This window comes from Protopterus annectens, chromosome 9.part0 (genome assembly GCF_019279795.1).
Source record: "Protopterus annectens isolate FY-2018-M chromosome 9.part0, PAN1.0, whole genome shotgun sequence".
NCBI lineage: Eukaryota > Metazoa > Chordata > Ceratodontiformes > Protopteridae > Protopterus > Protopterus annectens.
Genome location: NC_056743.1, coordinates 968071318 through 968093709, shown reverse-complemented (window position 1 = coordinate 968093709; position 22392 = coordinate 968071318). Strand labels below are relative to the sequence as shown.

At 40.9% G+C, this 22392-nt stretch overlaps 1 protein-coding gene across 1 annotated transcript in view; it reads right to left on the bottom strand.

Moving 5' to 3' along the window:
- SLC39A5 (solute carrier family 39 member 5) overlaps nucleotides 1–22392 on the bottom strand; it is a 411070-nt gene that overhangs the window by 232907 nt on the left and 155771 nt on the right. Inside the window, exon 5 of the mRNA XM_044083712.1 lies at nucleotides 7509–7678. Within this exon, the coding sequence (XP_043939647.1) occupies nucleotides 7509–7678 (170 nt within the window). The remainder of the gene's footprint in view (nucleotides 1–7508; nucleotides 7679–22392) is intronic.

Genomic DNA, 22392 nt, shown 5'->3' with positions numbered 1-22392 from the left:
TTGGTAGATCTTGATGAAGGGGGAATCATTCAACAGCACAAGCTTGGATTTTATGAGTAGTGCAATGTAAGCATTTGCATTACCTGACACAATAGGGAGGTTAATTAGGAGGACATATGAAGGATGGGAGGATTAAATCTCAGATACGTTGTGTTTGAACAGAGGGAACAGGCAGGATGTCCTCTTTCCCCTTTGAACTTTGCTTGATATTTAGAGCCATTGGTAAAGAAAATAAGGAACTCAGATATTCAAGTATGTAACGGTTACGGTAATCATGAAAAGTGGGTTTACATGCAGATGACATTATTATGTACTTGATACAATGGGTAAAGGGGATGTGGATGGATTAAATCCAGAACAGGATATTTTGATGTTGTGGAGCAATTCGAGACGGTTTCACTCTTCAGGATATAAAATGAATGAAGATAAAGCTATAGCCATAAAGTTTGAACGCACACATGAACTGGTTCAGCAGTACCCATATTTATGGAGACACAATAAGATAAAGCATTTAGGAGTATGGATTAAAAAGGCTACTGTTATTACAGCTAAGAATATGTGGGAAAAGATTAATTAAAAGGTAATACAACTGTGAAACTGAAAGATCTTTTTTATAGATATGGAATGCAAGATACAAGCAGTGAATTTTTTGTCTCTAGTTTTATATGGAGGTCATTCATATTTTTATCAACCAGAGGATAAGTTGTGAACATTAATTATTAAAGGCTAAAGGAATTTATCTGGGAGGGGAAGAGGCAAAAGGTAAGTGGGATAAGTTGATCCTCCCAACAGCATAATGGGGTTTAGGATTACCTGATTTAAAGGGCTATTTTAGAGTTATACGGTTAAGACCCATATACATAAACACAAGCAGAAGGTTCTAATGCAAAGTGGATGACAATGAAGAAAGGGGGGGGGGTTAAAGAAATAAGGAGACAACAGGATTTTGGATGCAGATCCTTAGGGAGAACAACAACCACACAGAATATTAGAATATGTTTGTCAGCTTCATGAACACAAGGACTAAGCCAATACAAAATGGAGAAAGGAAATGTTGCTAATAGGAATGACTGCAAGTAGGGGTACAGAGAATCAGCAAGAGGGGGACTATAATTTACTGCAGAAAATTGCCAAGGGAACCAACGTATTGGGAGCAAATAACTAGAGAGGAAAAGGTAACAGAGTGGGATGAAGCCAAGAAAAAGTTTGTACTGTAGGTTAGAAACTGCCTTCCCTACCAGGGACTGATAGAAGGGCATAGGCAAAGAGAAAGGGATACAGGAATCCTGAGTAAAACACCTGCTCAGGTAGAGTTTTTAGTCAAGTCTAGAAAAGAAATTCCTGCTAAAAGTCAGATAATTAGTAATAAAATATTGCATGATAACTATAAGAATCAATCAGAGGAAGTTAGAAAAGACCGGGAAGAGGGAAGCCCCCCCCCCCCCGGACCAGCTTCGTACTGAATGCTAATCCTAACTTTGCCCCACACCTTATCTTAATAAAAGCCTTCCTCCATCACTGCCACCACACAAGACATACTCAAGCATGTAACATGCACAAACACACACTAACACTACATTCATTCCCCTGACCTAACACTTACCCTAAAAGACACACACACTCACACAAACATAGAATACCTAACCCTGGCCCTAACCTTGACTCTCACACACATGCAGAAATACTCTCACCCCAAAACCCACTTACCTTCCTTGAAGAAGCATTCCATTGACATTTTGACTATTTGCTATCTGTACCTTTGATATTAAACACCATCCCTCACATTCGTTGACCAAACAAACGTTTGACAAAATGAAGAAAACATATATATATATATATATATATATATATATATATATATATATATATATATATATATAATGAGACTTTATCATCACATATCAAGCACTCAAAATAGTGAAAGACTGATCTTTTTAGAGTGATGCCCCCCCCCCCCCACACCTTTTTTTTCTTATTCTCCAGCTCCTTTAATTGCACAACAGGCTTTTTTGTATACATTGATTATATTTACTGTACACATTGGTTAGAATTCGTGCCTGCACAGTACTAACAATATTTGAGGAGATTGATGCACAAAGTATTGCAGAAATAATTAAATATGTATTAAATTGTGGACAGTGCGTGCAAACTGAAAAAAGGTTCACACTAAAGAAGAGAGCTATGTCATTAACGGGCTAAACAGCACTAGTCTGCAGTAGAACACAAGCAGTGCTGCAGTAGTGGATATGGCTGACATGATGGACATTATACTTAAGGAAAAATATGCACACCTGACCAGGCACTGAAGGCTGCACTGGTAGAGACATGTAGTTTCACCTAGTACCCTGCCAGTGCAAGAAGGACAGCACAACTTGACAAAGTGGCCAACAGAAAGACCACTGCAAGTGAACACAGCACAGCAGAGTGGCAACCCTGTTCAGAATATAAATCTGGAGAAAATGGGGGTAAATAGGAATGTAGGAAGAAGGAGAAAAACAAGAAATGGAAAATACAGAAGGGTAACTATAAGGTATGTAATGATGGGGGCATTTTGTTTTGTGGAGAAGAGCCCCTTTTGTAAGTTTTGCTCCTCATATTTCCTGTATAGGGAGAACAGGAAAATTCTGCTCTCCCTAGCATACCAAGCTGGAGTCCTGTATTTCCCACTTCCTGGTATGTTTAGCCAAGCAGGTCCACTTGAGGAACAATATGGTAGTCCTATGTGCATGAATGCACACTTGTGAGTCACAAGTCATGCAGTGCAACACTTCTCCACTGTGGTAGGATATGACTGTAGCACTACACCATGGTATTATAGGTGTACACATGTCACATGAACAAGCATACTGGTCACATGCTTTCTGTTCACTGTGATGTGCATGGATTGCAATGACATGTATTAGATAATGCATTGCCCACTGGCAGCAAGCAATTCACAAGCAATGATATTAGCTGGTTTTATTAGCATAACCTCAGTGTTAATTTGCTCTTTAGTGTGATATAATGGACTGGTACCATTTAGCACAACTACTCTTACAACCAAATAACTTCAAAAAGAGGGATTTAAGTAAAACCGATGTAGAAATGGAGCTTCCCAGCGTGAAAGGAGGAGTCCTGCATGCAATGTAGCGGCAGTAATAAAACCTGTGGTGGATGTCATTAAGACTGAGGAAGATGTCATGCTGTATGTATAAGTGGGATCACAAGACCCTGGCATAAAACTGTACTATTTGCCTACAGTTTGGGGAATTCAAACTGTAAAATTAGTTCACGTGGAAAGGACATGCCACAAGGAGTGTAGAGTTCCATGGTCATGTGTTGAGTTATGTCTACACTACATAAATGGGAAGGAGGCTATGTACATTATGATCTGCAGCCGACAAACAGGTGCATAAAACGAGAGAGTGCAGTCACAGTTACGTCAATTTCATTGTGTACAATACACACCCTCTGACTTGATGGGTTTTGCCACAAGTATACATGTACTGACATGCCTGTCTGAGAGGCAATACCATGAAAAGTTCACCAGCCAGGAAAACTAAGTGCTGCCACAGGACCTCCACATTCATGGCACATACCTCTTGGGCAAATGTTTCACAGACAAGCATCATAAAAATCAGATTTGGTGGGGAGGGACTGCAGAGCCATAGGCAAGTCAACTGGTGCCCTGGGCAGCCCACATACTGGAACCCCCTTAATCTGAATGTGAAGGACCAAAAAGAAATAGTCTCCTGAAGCTGAAGACCCAAAAATAAAAAGACTCTGAACCTTTGAACTGTAACAAAGAGCTCCTTGATACAGTTACTAACACACAAAACTACTAAATACATTCACTTAAATGGCCATGATATCCACAATGTTTTTTTAAATGAATACTAGGACTGTACTCACTCCCTAAGATAGCTTGCGCCCAAAGCATCTGCAATACAGTGCAATATATTACACATGACTTATGCCATGTCTACATGGCACCTGTGTATATGGACCTATCTAGCATGCATGTACAGCTACCAATCACAAAACCCTGTGGGATGTCCACTTGCATAAATTTTTGGTATAAATTAGATATATCAAGTCTATGACTCACAAACTGCCAGGGTAGTACATGGAATAATGCTAATGCCTCCAATATCAAACATGTTGTCATACTTTAGTGGAGCAACCCTGAAACTAACAGGGTTAAGGCTACACATAGTTTTGTATCTACAGGAATAGATCACACATCCCCCTCATTTCCGCTTAAGGGGAACACAGGTCCCATACAATATCCTTGTTCAACGGTCTACAGTTTGTTGGCCTGTGAGCTGGTAATATGGTAGGCACTACGTCTATCGTCTCCAGAAGCTTGGAGGGCTAACGTATGCAACACTGCAGGCACTGTCTCTAGCAGCAGCTCTCAACACATGCTCATGTATTACTGCTGCTACTGCTCCTAAACTGTACACCATGAATCACAGCATTTAAAATGATATGCACTACTGCCATATTACATTTTTAATTGGGCCACCATTTGCAGCTCCTTCAATTGCAAAATTCATGTGGCTTGTTTACATGGGGTTCCTCATTTCCATATCATTATATATTCACTGACATGCACTGCACAGTATGCTATTTTGATCATTGCATAACTATACTCTCTCTCTGTTGTCACCACCTGCATCAACTTATGCAGGGCAATGTACTAACAGTCTATGAATCCCAGTCACTGCATCATAAGTATGCATTAACTTCTAGATGGCGTTTTGATTATTTCCTACAGATTAGACAATGGAGCCAATAACTTAACATCTTTATTTGTATGCTCACATTAGAAATGAATTGTGTAAGGTTCAACATAATTAAAAAGAAAACGGACAGTAAAATAAAATTGAAATAAGTATATAATCTGAAATTTGACATTTCACAAGAAAATGGGTAGTGAATGATGTAAGAAGTTACATCCACATTTTGTCATCAAATTACTAAAACTTGTTTTAAGAACATTCTAGCTAAAAGTGAATAAATTTATGTTGGCTGAGTACAAATACAGAAGAATATTTTATGACGTTTGTGATGGGTCCCTAATCCGGGCCAGCAATCAAGGAGACTCACTCCTCACCAATGACTCCGGTGAGAGGATGGCCACTAAGACCAAAGATGGATTCACACAGTATTTTCAGATGCAGCTCCCTGCACCCAGCACAATTTCTCTTAAGAGCACACAGGGAGCATGCTCCAGACCTTGGGCTGGACTCTCTTACTCTCTCCAGGCCCACACAAAACTCCACACTGCCCACTTTGTAGCTCTGTGTCCCTGTTCCCAGTAGCTGACGCACACACTTGGATATTTGAGTTTCACACACACACACACACACACACACACACACACACACACACACACACACACACATAAATATGCTAAAAGTCTCTATATCTCCTGAGCTGCCATATTACTTTTTTCTTAGAGAACTGGTGACTTATACATCACCACTATGATGGGAGAATGAATGTTCTCCAGCAGGATGTTAATGTAAAAGTAATGCCCACTGAAAAACAAGTCTGCTGCTTCATGCAGCATATTAAACTGCCATGAAGTGCATACAGTTAAAAAGCAAATTGTCGCCATTTTTTACACTCAATAAATGGCACCTTCATATTTAGCAATTGTAAAATTAAATAAAAGGCAGCCCAATATCGCAGACAGCTTGGGTCATGAAACTCAAACTTCGGTATTACTGTTTGACTTTAATCCACAGAGGCTTACCAGAAAAATCAATGGGTGGAGTAGCCCTGTGCAGCAAAATTAGGAACATAAAGATTGGGGGGAGTGGAGTTATTGTGCCTTGCATTTTTTTTGTTCATTTGCAAACAAGGTGGCATCTGCGCATGTGTTCACTCAACAAACTGGATGTTAAGTGCAGAGTGTGTGTGTGTGTGTGTGTGTGTGTGTGTGTGTGTGTGTGTGTGTAGCCATTCAAAACTTACATAACTTATATTTTGGATGTGAAATACTTCCTCCAACAAGAATTACATATTCTACATCAAGTTTGAAACATTAGGCAGAGGAACTACTTTATATCAAAAATATAAAATAATAAAAAAATACACAACTTATCAGATCGCCCATTCTCAAAGACCAAAAATACCATCCAGGGTGTGCATTATTGTGGAAAAAAATACCCTTCCAGAGATGTAGAGGCCTTCAGCCTACAGCACTGGTTCTCTGAACACCCCCGGGCATGAGTTATTTCCACAGCAACACACAGGCATTATTGCTTGTTTATCCTACCTTACAAATTCTTCAGTGCTCCTGTATCTGTACACAATTACTCATTCATCTTATGGCAGCAGGTCTGGGATCCCTGAGTAAGGTGAGAGCCCTATGGCTCATTCATTCTTATCAGCTTGTCTTCTCCATTGAGAGAACTGGGTGTTAGGGAGTGGACTGGCTCTGTGAAGTGACCTCCCCTCTCCCCAGAGGAAAAAACTCCCATACCCTATGGCAGCCATTGTGAGCTCCAATATAAAATGTCCTTAAAAAGGAAAAGGTTGCATCTGTGCACTGACTTCTTGCCTTACTGAGTAACTGACTCACACAGAGTAGTGTGGACTCAGTAGGCTTGAGGTCCACTGGGTGAATATCTAGTGTCCCCACTAAATGCCACCCATGTGGTGAGCCACAGCCATCTCCTTCCCCCAGGATGGGTGAGATGGCAATAACTATTTACTCCCATCCTCCCAGACAGTTCCTATGGGCACATGAGCTACTAATCAAGCTCCAGGCACTTGCAGTATAATCAGGGCTTTATCCCTCAGTGCCATGGAGCTGGCTTCTGCCATATTTTTCATGAAAAAATGTTAATATAAAACAAGACTTCTGATGACATAAATGAGTAGCTTAGTTATGCAATACTTTCTAAGCACACAGTTTAATTCTGAGGTGATCAGCATTCCAAAATTACTACAAATAAAATATTTCCACATAAGGACAGGTTACCTAAATAGGAAGGGAGTAGATTAAGCTTTTTTAATGCAGAGATGCTAGCATTTTACATGTGAAGTTTAAGAGATGAGCTCTAGCTCTCATGTTCACTAGTCAGAAAAAAATTGGTTTACTGCATACAGCAACAGTTTAAGGAATACCACTGATTTGTTTTGTAGAATCTCGGTTAGCAATGTCTGTGACTCTAAATTCATTATTTATCAATCCCATGGTTCTAGATTGCTCATGAAAACATGCACTTGTATCCTACCACCTTTCAGAAAATCAAGATAGGTAATAAGATAGAAGCTGTACATTTATCACTTGCTGAACTCTCTATCTGCACACATGTCTATGCGTATATCTATATCCATCTGTCTATATGTAGACAAAATATTGGAATTCCAATGGGAATGCCTTCTTTGTGTTCAACTGTAGTAAAATAGCTAAGCAAATATAGTGCTTTTTACACAAATGAGCATGCTAAACAAACACTCACACAATAGACTGTATAAAGGTGAATATATAACAAATAAAGGATACCTACATGGGGCAGAAGGTGAAGCAGTGCATCTCCACATAGTGTCCCCACGGCCATGGCCACCAAAAAGGCAAGGAGAGAATGGAAAAACTCCTGCTTTAAAAATGGTACAATGATGATCGCTATGACAGATGGCAAGCTTATCAGAGTGATGGCAAGCAAGCCCCAGACCCACGCTGAAAGAAAAGAGCAACTCGTTACCAAGACTATGTAATGTCACCAAATGAAAAGCAGACATTTGCAAAATTAAGCTGTAGTCTTATCTCCAGTTCCTGATAAGCATTAAATAAAGATAGCCTTCTAGTATTACAAGTACTTTAGTTGTATAAATATTAATGTATGTGGGAGCAGCTTGTCTTTATCTTATAGCATTCTGCTGCTATTGTAAAATGTGTACAAAACAAAAGCTGGCCATCTTCAAGTATGCTAAGAAAATTCAATCTCTGGTGAAGCAAAACATAGCTGGGAAATAAAGTAGATCATTTTACCTTCTGTTAAATCGGTTAGTTCTTACCTGTCAGGTGGGACTTTGTTGCATTTATAAATTTATGTTGGTGCCACTTACAGCTTTACAAATCTGGCTAAAAGTAGTTTACTGCTGGTGTAGGACAAATACGTGATAGTTTTGTTCAGACAAATATGATAACAGCATTGTGAAGTGTTGTTCCAGACACAGACAAATATGATAACATCACTGTGAAGTGTTAACAACATTGAAAGTAGTAGTTTATACACCGTTTTTTGTAGGTTGATGGGGAAAACAAGTATCTCTTACTCCAGCAACCTCATCTGTGCTATGTTATATAATCCATCATGGATGGAAGGGAATACTTGAATTTTGGTAGTATTGAGGAATTTTCTTTTTTCCATTGTCTAGTGAATTTATAATAGACGATGTTATTTGGAAACAAAGTGCTTTAGACTACTTGTTCTTCAGAAATACATCCATATCCCATTTTTATATTAAAATGAGTTTCTGTTGCATATGTTTATATCAGGTAGCTGCAGAATTGTGCAAAGGCTTGGCAGGGTAAACTATCTGGGTGAATTCTCACTAGGACTGTCACTGGTACTTCCATCCCTTAAGAGAACTGCTAAAGAAAGATGTAGACTGGATATGGGGTAATGCCAAAGAACTGGCTTCCCAAAATGTTATGTTCATGCTAGCGTCCACACCAATATTACCTGTTACAATGTCAGTAAATCAAATATGGCTAGTGCAGATGGTAGCAGTTATGGTGCTGGAGCAGATTTGTTGCAGCAGATTGATGGTAATCGAAGTCTCCTGCTTTCTGTTCTCGAACTATAACAGAAATGGAGAGCAGATATTCTCAAGTTGAAAAGGAATGCCTAGCAAGGCTACAGCCATTTTAGCAATGTCTGCTTGTTAAGCAGCACACATGATCTGAATAAAGGAAAGAGATGCAGTCTTATGGAAAAAGGGGAGGAGATAAAGTGTGCGAAATTTTAAGGTACAGAGCAGAGTTATGTCCACGGCAACTAGTCCAATACTTGAAGTGGAATGATTGCATCATGCAAGATCCTGAACTTCTCCTTTCTGGTTCTAATAGGTCTAGCAAGCAAATCTAAGGCACCCCACATAAGCCAAGACAAGGAATTTGAAAGGTTGCTTATTTATAAAAGATGCAAAAAATTCACTAGCCCAACTAAGTTCAGATAAAAACTGAAAGATATGAGATAGGGAAACAATCTGTAAATGGCCCTACAGTATATAAAAAGCAAAGAGTATTTACTCACATTAAGTTAAGAAGTACATGCTTAAAATAACAATGTTACAATACAATAACTGGAAATCTTCTAGAGTTATTAAAGATATTTCAGAAATTTTATGAAAATGTGTACAGAGCAGAGGGATAGGGAAACTAAAAGTGTGCAAATGGTAATGTTTGTTTATGGAAGATTTTATCATGCCAAGGTTAGAGGAAGACAATCTTCAACAATTAATAGTGAAGCTAAAAAGAGACAAAGTTAAAAATGGTGATGTATAATCAGTCAACAAGGAAGTTTCTGGGAAGGGATAGAATTCCTGTGGAAATTTGGAATTCATAAGGGAAGAAGGTGATAAACATCTGGAAGGTTTTGTTCAAAAATATTTGAAAAAAGGGGATACTAGCATCTTGGAAGAAAGCTGTAGTGGCTGTATTACCCAAAGAGGGTAAATACCCTTCAGATTTATTTGACATTTGTTGACCATGTTAGTCCAGCTGAGCCAGAAGCCCATTTTCAGTGGAGACCTGAGAAGAAAAGCTCTGAATTAGTAGCATACATATATTCTAAAACAAATACAATAAAGGATAAATCTAAAATCTAAAACAATACATAGTACCAAATGAAAGAAACTAGCATAGATTGGCCTATACAACACAGATTTTGAGTTTACAGTTAACAAGGAGTAAGCATCACTAAATGAGTACAGCATCAATTTACCTCTGGGAAAACATCTAGGACTGTGTGCAGTGTAGAATTATGGTTAAGACTCATTAATCAGAGGACAGTGTAGGAGGAAGTAGTCTAAGTGAGAATACACTTGGGGATTTAGAACTAGTATAGTGCAATAGTATGAAACCTCAGGTTACACTGTATGTAGATGTACTGTAGATTCAGGGGATGATAGGATGCAAAATATGACTAAGGAAAGACACACTATCTGAGGAGGATGGTTAAGGAAGAAAGAAAAACTGTAATGGAGGTTAGGTAGACAGACATGACACTTAAGGTAGGGAAGGGATGGAGGCTTTAGGTAGGTTCCTGACATGGACATACCCATGAATTAAGTAGGAATAGTTTTAGTTGCTTTTTGAATTGAGTAGTGTTAGAGATGTTTCTAATATTAGAAGGATGTTTACTCCAGGCTAAGGACACATTGTGGTTATATAGGTACTTACCTGTGTTTTTGTTGGGCTTATGAATGGCAAGCAGTTGTTGGTTGGAGCTTGAGAGAGGTCTGGAGGGGGTACAGAATGAGACTAGAGTTGAGAGGGAGGGACAGTAGGCTGTAGGTTTGTAGAGGATGGAGTGGGTGATTTGTAGTTGTGCTACGAGTAGTTGATGGGGGTATCAGGCCAATGGAGTTGTTTTAATGAGATACAGTGGTAAGATCTATAAGGTTGGTTAATGGCAAATTTGGCGATTTTATTATAGGTTTGCTCTAGTTGAGCGGTTAAGGTGGTTTGAAGGTTTGTAAGAATGGGAGCAGCATAAAGAAGGCCAGGGAGAAGGAATGTTCTTACGAGGGATAGTTTAGTTTCAGGAGTAAGGAAGTTTTCTGTTGAGATACAATAGTCCTAATTTTTGATGGGTCTTCTTGATGGTCTGGTGAATATGCTGGTCAAACTTAAGCTGGTCATCTATAATAGTGTAGAGGAGTTTTGTACACAGATCTGGTGTGATGCTAGTATTATCAATGATAATATTATCAAGAGACGAGGTGGAGAAGGTGGATTTATGCTCTGAGAGGAATTAGGAAGAGTAAAAGTTTAGTTTTCTTTAGGTTTAGGATAAGCTGGTTCTCTCAGACATTTTTCGATGGAACTGAAAGTGCTTCGTGTAAGGGAACGGAGCTCAGACAGGTTATCCAAGGATGTGATGAGTGTTGAGTCATCAGCATACTGGAGTGGTTGCAGGAGGAATGAAGATTGTTGGCAAAGATATTGAATAGAAGGGGGCCTAGGATAGAGGCCTGTGCGACCCCTGTATTTACGGGTAGGATTGGGGAGCATGAAGTAAGCCATCGGAGAGATTGTAGTCTATTAGAGAGGTATTTGGAGAACCACTGCATTGTGGCAGAAGAGAGATTAAGATCAGTTTGTTTTGTAAGAAGTTTAGAGTGGGACACTGTATCAAAAGCTATAGATAGAGCGTGGAAAAGACATGATACAAGTTGGTTATTGTCTCTGACTTCAGCAACAGTATGTGTGAAAGAAAGGAGGGTAATAGCAGCACTATGGCAAGGCCTGAAACGTTGTTGTGCGGGGGGTTAAGAGGTTTTTCTGTATGAAGTATTTAAGGAGTTGAGTGTGAACACACTTTTCTAGAATTTTCGAAAGAGGCGATAAGATGGCTATTGGGCGGAAGTTGGAGGGGTCTGTGGAGTTACCTCCTTTGTGCAGTGGTATGGTAAAGAAGGACTTCCAAATGTTAGGAACTGTGTTTTCTTGAAGTGATCGATTAATAAGTATAGAGATGGCAAAAGCTATGGAGTCAGCTGCTAGTTTGAGGAAGAGAGGGTGTAGTTTGTCAGCTGAAGGGGAACAAGGCTTGAGTTTATGAAGAAGAGATTTGATGTAGGAGGTGGGAACATGTTTAAGGGAGAAAGGGGTCTTATTACTATTTGTAGGGGGGAGAGTAGAGTGTGATGAACAGGTGTTTTGTTCAGAGCGAGTTAGTTTACGGATGGTATCTATGAAGTAGTTATTGAGGAGGGTTGCTGTCTCAAGTGGTATGTTTTTTTGGGAAGGGGTTTGGGGTAGAGGATTTTATTTATGGTGGACCAGAAATTTTTAGGGATGGAGAGGTGATTGGTTTGAGCTGAATTACAAAATTTTTTTTTTGTCTAGATAAATGCGTTTTTTAGTGAGGTTTCTAATCTCCTTGTAGCTTTGTAATAGGGTTAAGGATTTGGTTTTCATAGGGTTATAGGTAGGTACTATGCTACTGGCCCTAGGGCCTATATATGCCTAGCCAAACGGCACCCTGGCTTTTGCCACCCAAGAAAATTATTTTCCTGTGCCCCTGTCAAGCAGAGCCACAGAAGTGATCCCCGGGGTGAATTTCCTATCTCCCATCCAATCATCAAGATTTTTCTTGAAGAGTGGTAATGAGGAGCTTTGTTTATACAGATAGGTAGTTTGCTCCAGAGTATGGGAAGTCTCTAGGACAGGAATCTATCCCTCCAGTTGGGCGGCAACCTTAATCGGCACGTAGGAATCTATCCCTCCAGCATGTTCTGTTTATTGTGGTGACAAGGTTTAGGTCCCTAGAGCATGTAGCTCGGAGGGATTGGGATTTCTTTAAGTGGAGCATGTCCAAAAGCTCTGGGTTTGACATAGCTTTGTATGTTAGGCAGAGGTCACCTCTGAGTAGGCGATATGCAACAGAGTAAAGCTGGAGTTTTTTGAGACTGTCTGCGTAGGGCATCTGTTTGAGGTCAGTAATCCTCTTTGTGAGGTATTTCTGTGGCCTTTACAGTTGTTGTAGATGTCTTGTGAGGTACACACCAAAAGGAGCATTGTACTCTATAATGGGTCTAATGAGTGATGAGTAGAGGGGAACAATGACCTCTTTTTTCCTGGATGAGAAACCTTTTGTGATGAGGTGTGCCATGCAGAAGGATTTCCTTACTACTGTGGCGATGTGATTATCAAAGGAGAGACTACTGTCCACCTGTGTCCCAAGGTCTCTTATCACACTTTCGGTGTTAAGTAGACTACCGCCTATGTGGTAGTTCATGGGTACAGAGTTTTTACCAAAAGGGATGAGAATGCAGTTTTTGGCATTGAGCTTGAGGCCATGGCTTTGACACCAAGCACCTGTCTCAGTGAGGCCCTTTTGTAGGATGTCCACATTGTTAGGAGTTTTGATTACAGCTCCTAGTTTGCAGTCATCTGTGAACTTTGTTAGCCAAAGACCTTCTGTGTTAGCTTGTACTTCAGAGAAGTAGATACCAAACAGGAGAGGACCTAGGACTGAACCCTGTGGTACTCCACTTGTCACTTGATCTGAAGTTGGATTTAGAGTCTGCTGCTTTCCCAGTGTGGGTTCTGTCAGTGAGCCACTTGGCAACCCATCTTGTGACATAGGATTTATACCTAGTTTAGTGAGTTTATCTATAATTCCAGAGTGGGGGTGGTGTTGAAAGCCTTGGTGAGATAAAGATAGGCTGTGTGAACCACCTTACCTTCATCTACGGCTTTGGTGACTGCTTCAAAGAAGTCTATCAGGTTTAGGAGACATGATCTGCCTTTTACAAACCCGAACTGGGTGGGGTCCAGAGTTTGGAGATTACCAATGTCATTGTTTATAGGTTCCATGATGATATGTTCCATAGCCTTGCAGACCAGGCTCATCAGGCTAATGGGGCAGTAGTTCCCAGGGTCCGTGGTGGCTCCTCCTTTGTGGAGTGGGATAACCGTTGCTGTGCGCCATTCAGTGGGCACAAAGCCTGAGGTGAGGCTATGACTGAACGTGTTACTTAGGTGGGGTACCAGTTCATTCTGTAGTTCAGGTAGAACGCAGCCTGGGATGCTGTCAGGTCCCATGGATACTGTGTTCTTGGCTTTGGAGAGTGTGTTTTTTAACCTGTGCAGACGTGATTGCAGGAACTTTGCATTCTTCCAGTATAGAGATGGGCCCTTTAGGGGGTGAGAGAGGGGTAAAGTTAGCACTGAACCTATCTGCCAGGATGTTGGCAATATCAGTTGGTTCTGTATATTTAGTGCCATTGCGCTGCAACTCAGAGCAGATCTGAGTGTTGTCATTGAGATTCTTGACATAGCTATAGAATGCTTTGTGGTTGTCTTTAGAATCAGTGGCGATTTTGTTTTCGTAACTAGCTTTGGAGGCTTTTATGAGGGATCTCAGCTTCTTACTGAGGCTGACCACAGAGTTCCACCAATCATGGGATTTTGCTCTTTTTTTGCAACAGCTTCTTTCTTCTGTTGTAGAGTTTGTTTATGGCAGAGGGGCACCAGATTGGCTTCCTTTTGTTGGAGGATAGCATCTTGGTTCTGTTAGGGATTGCACGATCCATGCACTCGTATAAGTGCTTATAAAGTGCATTTGTATAGGATTCAGCAGTCATACCTCTATTGTCCTTCAGCATGGGTGTCGTGAAGTTTGCCACTTCTGACTTAAGAAGCGTGAAGTTGGCTATGGAGAATTTTTTTATGGTGGTTTCCCTAATGGGGGATGTGGATGTCTAGGGTGATTAGCTTGTGGTCGGATCTGACCAACGAGGAATTGACCTCTGGTGTGGAACACCGGTTGCCCATGTTGGTAATGACCAGGTCTAGGATATTGCTGCCCCTGGTAGGGGTGTGGATAAGTTGATCCAAGGTGTTGGAATTTATGAATTCCAGAAAACGTTGAGTAGTTTTCCCAGTTAATGGTGGGGTAATTGAAATTGCCCATTATTAGGGTGTTAGGTTGTATTTTCCAGTGTATCAAGAAATGAGGAGTGGGAATCCTGGGGCATGGTGGGGGATCTGTAGCAAGCTACAATTTAGATTGTAGTCTTGCCCGGAGTTAGTTGCACTTGGATAATCTCGGATGCATTACGCTGAGCAACTAGCTTGGAGGTGTGGATATCCTTAATGAATATGGACACGCCTCCACCTTTAGTGTTTTGGTCCAGGTTAGGTGGCTGATAGGTGTGGTATGAATTATAGCCTAGTAATGCAGGGGTGCTCTCTGGAGCCTTGAATCAGGTCTCTGTCACTGCACAGATGTCGATGTTCTCCATTTTAAGAATGCATCAAGAGAGTGCATTTTGAGATTTAGACTTCTAGCATTAAGTAGCATTACCCTCAAATTTTGCTTGCTTGTACCTGTTACGGTGGTGAATTTGTCATTTGAACCTTGCCTGAAAAAGGCACTACAGGGGTGGCAAGAACCTTAGCCAGTATCCGGAATCCTAAGGGCGACAGGTGTAGGCCATCTCTGACAAAGCATTGTGGTTTGTCGATCATGTCATCCCAGGCAGACAGATACTGGATCCCCTTAGAATGACACCAGAAGCTTAGTCAATTGTTGAAGTCAATCATTTTGTCCTTGTACTGTGGTATCATTCTGGGTGATGGCAGGATGCTATTCATGGCTAGGGTCATACCTGCTTGGACTACAAGATCGGACAAATCCTCCATGTCTCTTCATGTAGTCCAGGAGGTACATCTCAGGTCATTCACACCAACATGGACAATGACAGAGTCATATTTGTACTTGTTGTGGAGTGATCTGAGTGCGTGCATTATGTGGCAGATCCTGGCAGCTGACAGTAACTTTCTCCTTGTTTAGCCTGGTGAGTGGAACATCAGTGTGCCTGACTATAGAGTCACCTATGACTACAGTGTTGGGTACGTTGTTATGCCTTATGGGCTGTGGCTGAGTGGCACACTGAGTTTGTGTGCTATGTGTCATTTGGGTTGTGTTGGGAAGTGGAGGTTGCTTGTGCTTCTGCTTTGGAGGTCCCTGTTGCTTGGATAGATTTTTATTGAGAGCCTCCGTGAATGTAGGTCTGTTTTGTGTTTCTAAGTGTGTGTTTTGGTGGTGTAGGTTTTGAGGGATTATGTGATGAGTGTGGTGTGGTGCAAGTGTTTACCTTCTCCTCTTTACTGTCTAGTCCAGTCTTGGGTGAAGAGATCGTTGCTTCTAGTTTGGCTATATAAGTGCATCTCTCACAGGTTGTAGTATTTGGTGGTAGGAGGAGAGGGTTGTCTGTGTACATGAGCCAATTGCTACATTGCCCCAAGATGCCCAGATTCATCAGGTAGACAGGTGAAAACACCGGGAGCTGACCCTTAGACATGCCTGGATAGGTGCTTATTTATTAAGTACTAAAAACTGTTTTCCACTTGACAAGTGCCAGACTTTCCATATACTATCGCTTTTGTGCATGAGGGAGCGTGTCTCTCTAGATAACCAAGGTGCATGGCTGGCTTTAATCCTAATTTTTCTTTGGGGGGGGGGAGTGAGTCTATGATATTGAGGAAAGTTTGGTTAAATGCTTCTATGGCTTCACTAGGGGGGAGGTGGTAAAGGAAGGACCAATTAATGGATGCTAGAGTAGAGTTAAATGAGTCAGCATTGAAAGAAGATAGTTTATGGCAGTCTCTGTAAAAATGGGATCTATGTGGTGGGATATGGTATCTTTGGATGTGAATGGAAATGTGATCGCTATGAGAGTTGAGAAGGGTGCGGGGGTTATGGTAGAGAAAAGAGTTATTAGTGAGGATCCAGTCAAGGATGGTAGTGGTACCAGTAGCTTTACTAATACGAGTAGGGGATGTGATAAGTTGACTGAAACCGTGGAGATTTGTTTTGTGGGGGGGTTAGACATGAGCTTTGACCAGTCTATGCTGACATCTCCCAGAAGAATAGTTTCATAGGAGATATTTTCAGTCAGCCAAGAAAGTATGTTTTCCAGAAGAGGAATATTATTGCCTGGTGGGATGTAAATTGAGGTGATGGTGAACATTTTGTGGGAGTTTAGGTGACAATTTAATATGATTAGTTGTGCAAGGCGAAATCTCGGTAGTGGTGTTTGTAAGGGGGAGAGATTAAGAATGTCTGAATAGAGAATAGCAACATGACCTCCTTTTTTAGTTTGTCTATCTAATCAAAAGAAGTTGCAACCTGGAAGAAGTATCTCATTATTGGCTATGTGAGGTTTTAGCCAGGCTTCTGTTAATGCTAGAATATGGGGAGAGTGTTGAGCTATCTAGGAGTTTAAGTCTGTGTTTTTATTGAGGAAGCTCTGTATATTAATAGAGAAAAGGTCTAGGGGTTTATGAGTAATGTAGTGTGCAGTAGGGAGTAGTGTGTTTGGAGGAGAGAGTGAAAAGGAAGGGAGGAAACTAGGGTTGGTTGAAGGTGTGAGGGGCCCGGGTTGAGGTGAATGTTATCAGCTAGGAGGAGTGTGTAAAGTGTGTGGGATGTTGAGATTGAAATGGGTATGGGGTAAGGTAGAGAAATTTGAATTTGTACTTGTGTATAGGAGAAAGAATTTTTACTTTATAAAGGTGAAACAGGGAGGTAGTAAACAGTGATGGAGAAATGTAAAAAGAAGGGAGAGTAGTAGAGTTATGCAGAGAATAGGAAAGAGTAGGGGATGCATGTGAGTCAATGAGGATGATGTGATATGAGGAGAGGTGAGAAAGCAAAAAGTGGATTGTGATATATGGAGAGTGGAAATTAGGTCAATTAGAAAGATGAGAATGCTAGTTGGGGAGGGGAGGGGAATAGGAGAAGCATTACAATTGGAAGAATGTTATGAAGTGGTGGGGTGTAGTTAATCAGTGTAGAATATAAATGTAATGATGTCAGGGGTGGGTGGGAAAAGGGAGGTAGAGGACCAGAGTGAGCCCGGGCGCAGCGAGTGCAAACAGAGCGGGGCTACACCCTTGGTCACAGTAAATCACATCAGAAACAATCAGTAAGCAAGACTATCTAGTACAGCGTTTTTAGGGAGAATAGAGACAAACAAGAGAGAAAAAAAAAAAAAAAAACACTGAATTATCCCAAGTATAGATAGTGAGATTGGGAGGGAGAGAAGCGGTTATTAGGAGTAAGGCTGGAACAGGGTGCTGGGTAGGATAATGATATAGCACAACAGTAACATAAGGAAAGTATAACAACAGTAATGGAGTTAGAGGGAGTGGAGTAAGAAGATAGGTTGGATAGAAAGCAGCCCGGGAAATAGACTTGGGAGGAGGAAAAACAAGACTGAAAAAGAAGAAAAACACAAAAATAACAATAGTTTCTTGTATTAAAGGCTGTAGGAGAAAAGAAAGGGCAGAGATAGAATTAGAGGGGTGGGGGTCAGGCAGCTGGTTCCGGTAGAAGGGAAAATCACCCTGCCCTTTCCTTAGGTTTATTGTTTAAAATAATCAAAATAAGGTTTAGGTTTGTTGTGTTAGTTATACACAAATGATTAACAGAAACTAACAATGCTAGAAAAAAGTAGTATTATACAGATTATGAAATGCACATATGAAACCGCAGACTGTTATTTAAAAATGGCTTGTGTTGCATCCATGGATCAGGGTGCAAGATATACTGAGCGGTCTGCATAGGTTTCAGCAGTGGTTTGGGACACTGGAAGAGTAATTACTGGCCGAAAAACCTGAAAAAAGGGGAGATAAGGTTTACAGCAGGAAAGGTGAGGTGGTTTCTAGTGCAAATGATCTAGTTAAAGGAGAGTTGGACAGGCTAACAGAGGTACAAAATACACAGCTTCATACAGATAAATTTCAATTTTAAACCATGGCTATAATGTGTTTATGTCTATATCAGCTATGAGAATGGCAAACGTGTTGCCAAAGTTAACAGATAAGTATCAGTGTGGTGCTGTGGTGGGGAGGCAAGCATTTGACAATAATAGAACAGTGATAATACAGGGGGAAGTGGAGTGTAAGGAAATGCAGCTATTGAGGTCTTCGTGCAGAGAAAGTATTCGGTGGTATCAGTTGGGATTTTATGAGTACGGCAATGGCAGCATTTGCATTCCTTGATAAAATAACAGGGTTAATAATGATGATACAGAAAAGGTCAAATGCATGAGTTAAGGTAGAAGGGTTCCTCTCTGACAAGTTGTGTTTGTACAGAAGAAAAGGGCAGGGGGTGTCCCCCTTTCCCATTTATTATTTGCTTTATATTTAGAGCCATTAGCAAAGAAAATAAGGAACTAACAAACTCGGGGATACAACTGGTATGGTGATTAAGAAAAGTTAACTTATTTTGCCAATGATAAATCCAGAAAAGGACATTTCAATGTTATGGAACACTTTGAGAGAGTTTTAAGTCTTCTTAGGATATAAAATAAAAATTTACTGCTAAAGCATCTGGTTTATCTTCTAAGTACCCATATATAAATTGGTTCAGCAATACCCATACGTATGGAGGGCATAAGACAAAGTATTTAGGTACAATGATTATAAAGGATTCTATTATGGTAGCAAATAAGGGGAAGAGACTAAACAAAAGATAATACAAAAATTGAAAATCTGCAAACTCTTGAATATGGACATGGTAAGATACAAGAAGTAACAAACATGTTAGTCCTTTTAGTCTTATATATAGGCCAGACATATCAATCAGAGAGACTGTGGATGATAATTAATAGAGTTGAACCAGTTTATTTTGAAAGGGTAGAAGGAAAAGATTCAAGTGGTGTAAATGTATTATCCCTATAGAGAATGTGGTACTCTAATGCTACACATTAAAGGCTCATGGCTTCCTATTGAAATGTCGGCACTTGTAATGAAGATTGCCGACAGACAAGAAAAACAGATCGAAAACTCAGGAGAAAGCAAATCTCAAACATCTCTCTTTTCCTTTAAATTTCTTTTTGTAGGATGGCAGTTTCCCACACCTCATTAACTTATATATACCAACTCAGACCTCACCATACCTCAGAGAAAACGGGTTAGTCTGGAAAATGGCCATCTTGGTCTCTGTATATAAAATTCAGTTTTTTTGGCCATTCAGTCTCTGTGTTTTGGGACTTCATATGGTTACCTATACACATAACAAGCAGAAGGTTGTTTACATTTAAAAAAAATGATGATGAAATGGAAGGGGAGTTTGAGTAAAGTACAGTTTTGTGCCTACCATAAATGTAGATGTTTGAGTGTATACACTGCTGCAGTCATTACACTTGGGTTATCCTGCCATCAGGCGGTTCCCCAGTCGGCCTGAGTTCCAAAGTCTTGGTCCAGCGTTGGTTGCTGTCACCTCCTCCCTGACGTCAGTGTGACAGGGGTGTATAAGATGCAGCAGACGCCATTTTCTTCAGATTTTCTTGCCCCAGATGTCAGGTGCCTCTAAATAGGTAGGCAATTCCAATTGCTAATAAAACATACATAATAAAAGCAAAAAACAACTTACAGTTACCAGCAAATACTCCCCATAGGTAGTAAGGGTAGAAGACATAGGTACATACCAGTCAGTAAGAGGGGAAGGAGGGAGGGTAACCTGGACTGCAGCAGTGTATACACTCGAACATCAACATTTATGGTAGCTACAAAACTGTACTATGTTCATCGTGTTACAATGCTGCAGTCATTACACTTGGGTAGAATCCCAAAACTGAGGAAGGGTGGCTGGTTCTATAAGGCATTAGGGGTGGCTATAAGGCCCTACAGCCCTGCAGTGGTGAAGCCAGCTCTGGATTTAGAGTATAGAGGCAGATGGTAATGCTTGGTGAAGGTATGTACAGAACTCCAAGTTGCTGCTTCCAAAATATCCTTGGTAGGTACTCCCTTGAGGTAGGCAGTTGAAGTGGCTGTTGTCCCGGTGGAGAGAGATCTAATGCTGCTAGGTACAGGTTTTCCATGGTATGTGTAGCAGAAATGTATACAATGTCCTATCCATTTCGAAATAGTCTGTTTTGAAATTGCTTTTCCCTGTGCTCCTGCAGCATATGTTACCAATAATTGCACAGAATTTCTGAAAGCTTTGGTTTTGTCCAAGTAGAAGTGTAACTGCCTGTGAATGTCCAAAGAGTGCAGTAGTCTCTCCCCTTTATTCTGTGGTTTAGGATAAAAAAGTTGGCAGGTGAATAGTTTGGTTTAGAGCCACACTGGATACCACCTTTGGCATAAAAGTAGGGTTAGTTCTTAAAGACACCCTGTCCTTGTGGAAAATGAGGAAAGGTTCCACTGCCATTAGTGCCTGTAATTCTGAAACTCCTCATGCTGATGTTATTGCCAGGAGCAGAGCAGTTTTCCAAGAGATATATTTTAATTCTGCTGTGTTGGCTCGCTCAAAAGGAGGTAAAGTTAGCTTCTCCAAAACAAAGTTGAGGTCCCAAGTTGGAGTAGATGCTCTACAGGGTGGTCTTATGTTTTTAGCCCCTCTGAGGTACTGTTTTAACAGAGGATTAGAGAAAATTGGTGGATCCGTGTTGTAATGAGCAGAGATGGCAGAGGCGTGGATCTTGATGGATGAGAAGGAGAGTCCTTTGTCCAGCATCTCAATTAAGTATTGTAGTATCTGAGGAATGTTTGGGACAAGAGGGTCAAGGTCGTGAGCTTGGTTCCAGGTACAGAATCTCTTCCATTTATCTGAATAGGCTTTCCTGGTACTATTCCTTCTGGCCTCCAGAATGACATCCATAACAGCTTTGGAGAGAGGCATTGCTTGCTTGACTAAGGAATCTTCCATGCAGCTAGGTTTAAGGTCTTTAGCTGGCTGTGTAGTATTTGTTTGTTGTGCTGAGTCAGCAGATGTGGGATTTGAGGCAAAATCCAGGGTGGTTCTTGTGGTAAGCTCCTTAAGATTGGGTACCAGTGCTGGCGTGGCCAGTCTGGTGCAATCAGGATCATATTTGGCTCTTCCTGCCTGGCATTTATGAGTACCTTTGGCAGGAGAGGTAGTGGTGGGAAAGCGTGTACTTGTAGGTTGTCCCAGCTGAATGAGTGGGCATCCACTTTCCATGCTTGTGGATGGTAACTCCTTGTGCAGAATTTTTGTAGCTGGCAGTTTATTGGGGATGCAAACAGATCTATGTCCGGACTCCACCATTTCTGTGTTATCATTCTGAATATTTGTGGATTCAACTCCCATTCGTGGGGATCCATGATGTTTCTGCTTAAGTCGTCTGCCAGTGTGTTTTTCTCTCCTAGCAGGAATTGTGCTTGCAGATGAACTTGAAGGTTTATAGCTGTGTTCCACAGGGTCACAGCTTGTCTGCATAGGGGGTAGGAGTGAGTGCCCCCTTGCTTGTTTATGTACCACATAACTGTGGTGTTGTCTGTCTTTAGTAGTAGTTGTCCTGGATGTAGCAGGTCCTTGAAAGCTATAAGCGCATTTTGTACAGCTAGCACCTCTTTTTGATTGATGTGAAGATGCCTTTGTTCTGCGGGCCACGTGCCCTGAATACATTTGCCTGCCATGTGTGCTCCCCAGGCGTAATCCGATGCATCTGTTGTCAGTGTTTGCTTGACTGTGGGTTGTGTAAAAGGCTGTCCCTTGTTGAGGTGACAAGCTTGAGCCCACCATTGAAACTCCTGTTGAAGGCAAGGGATTAGTGGTATAACTGTTTTCAAACTTTGACAGTGTTGAGACCATACATTCTTTAGGTACCAAAGTTTCCTCATATGCACTCTGGCGTATGGAATTAGTAGTATGCAGGATGCCATGTAACCCAAGGCCT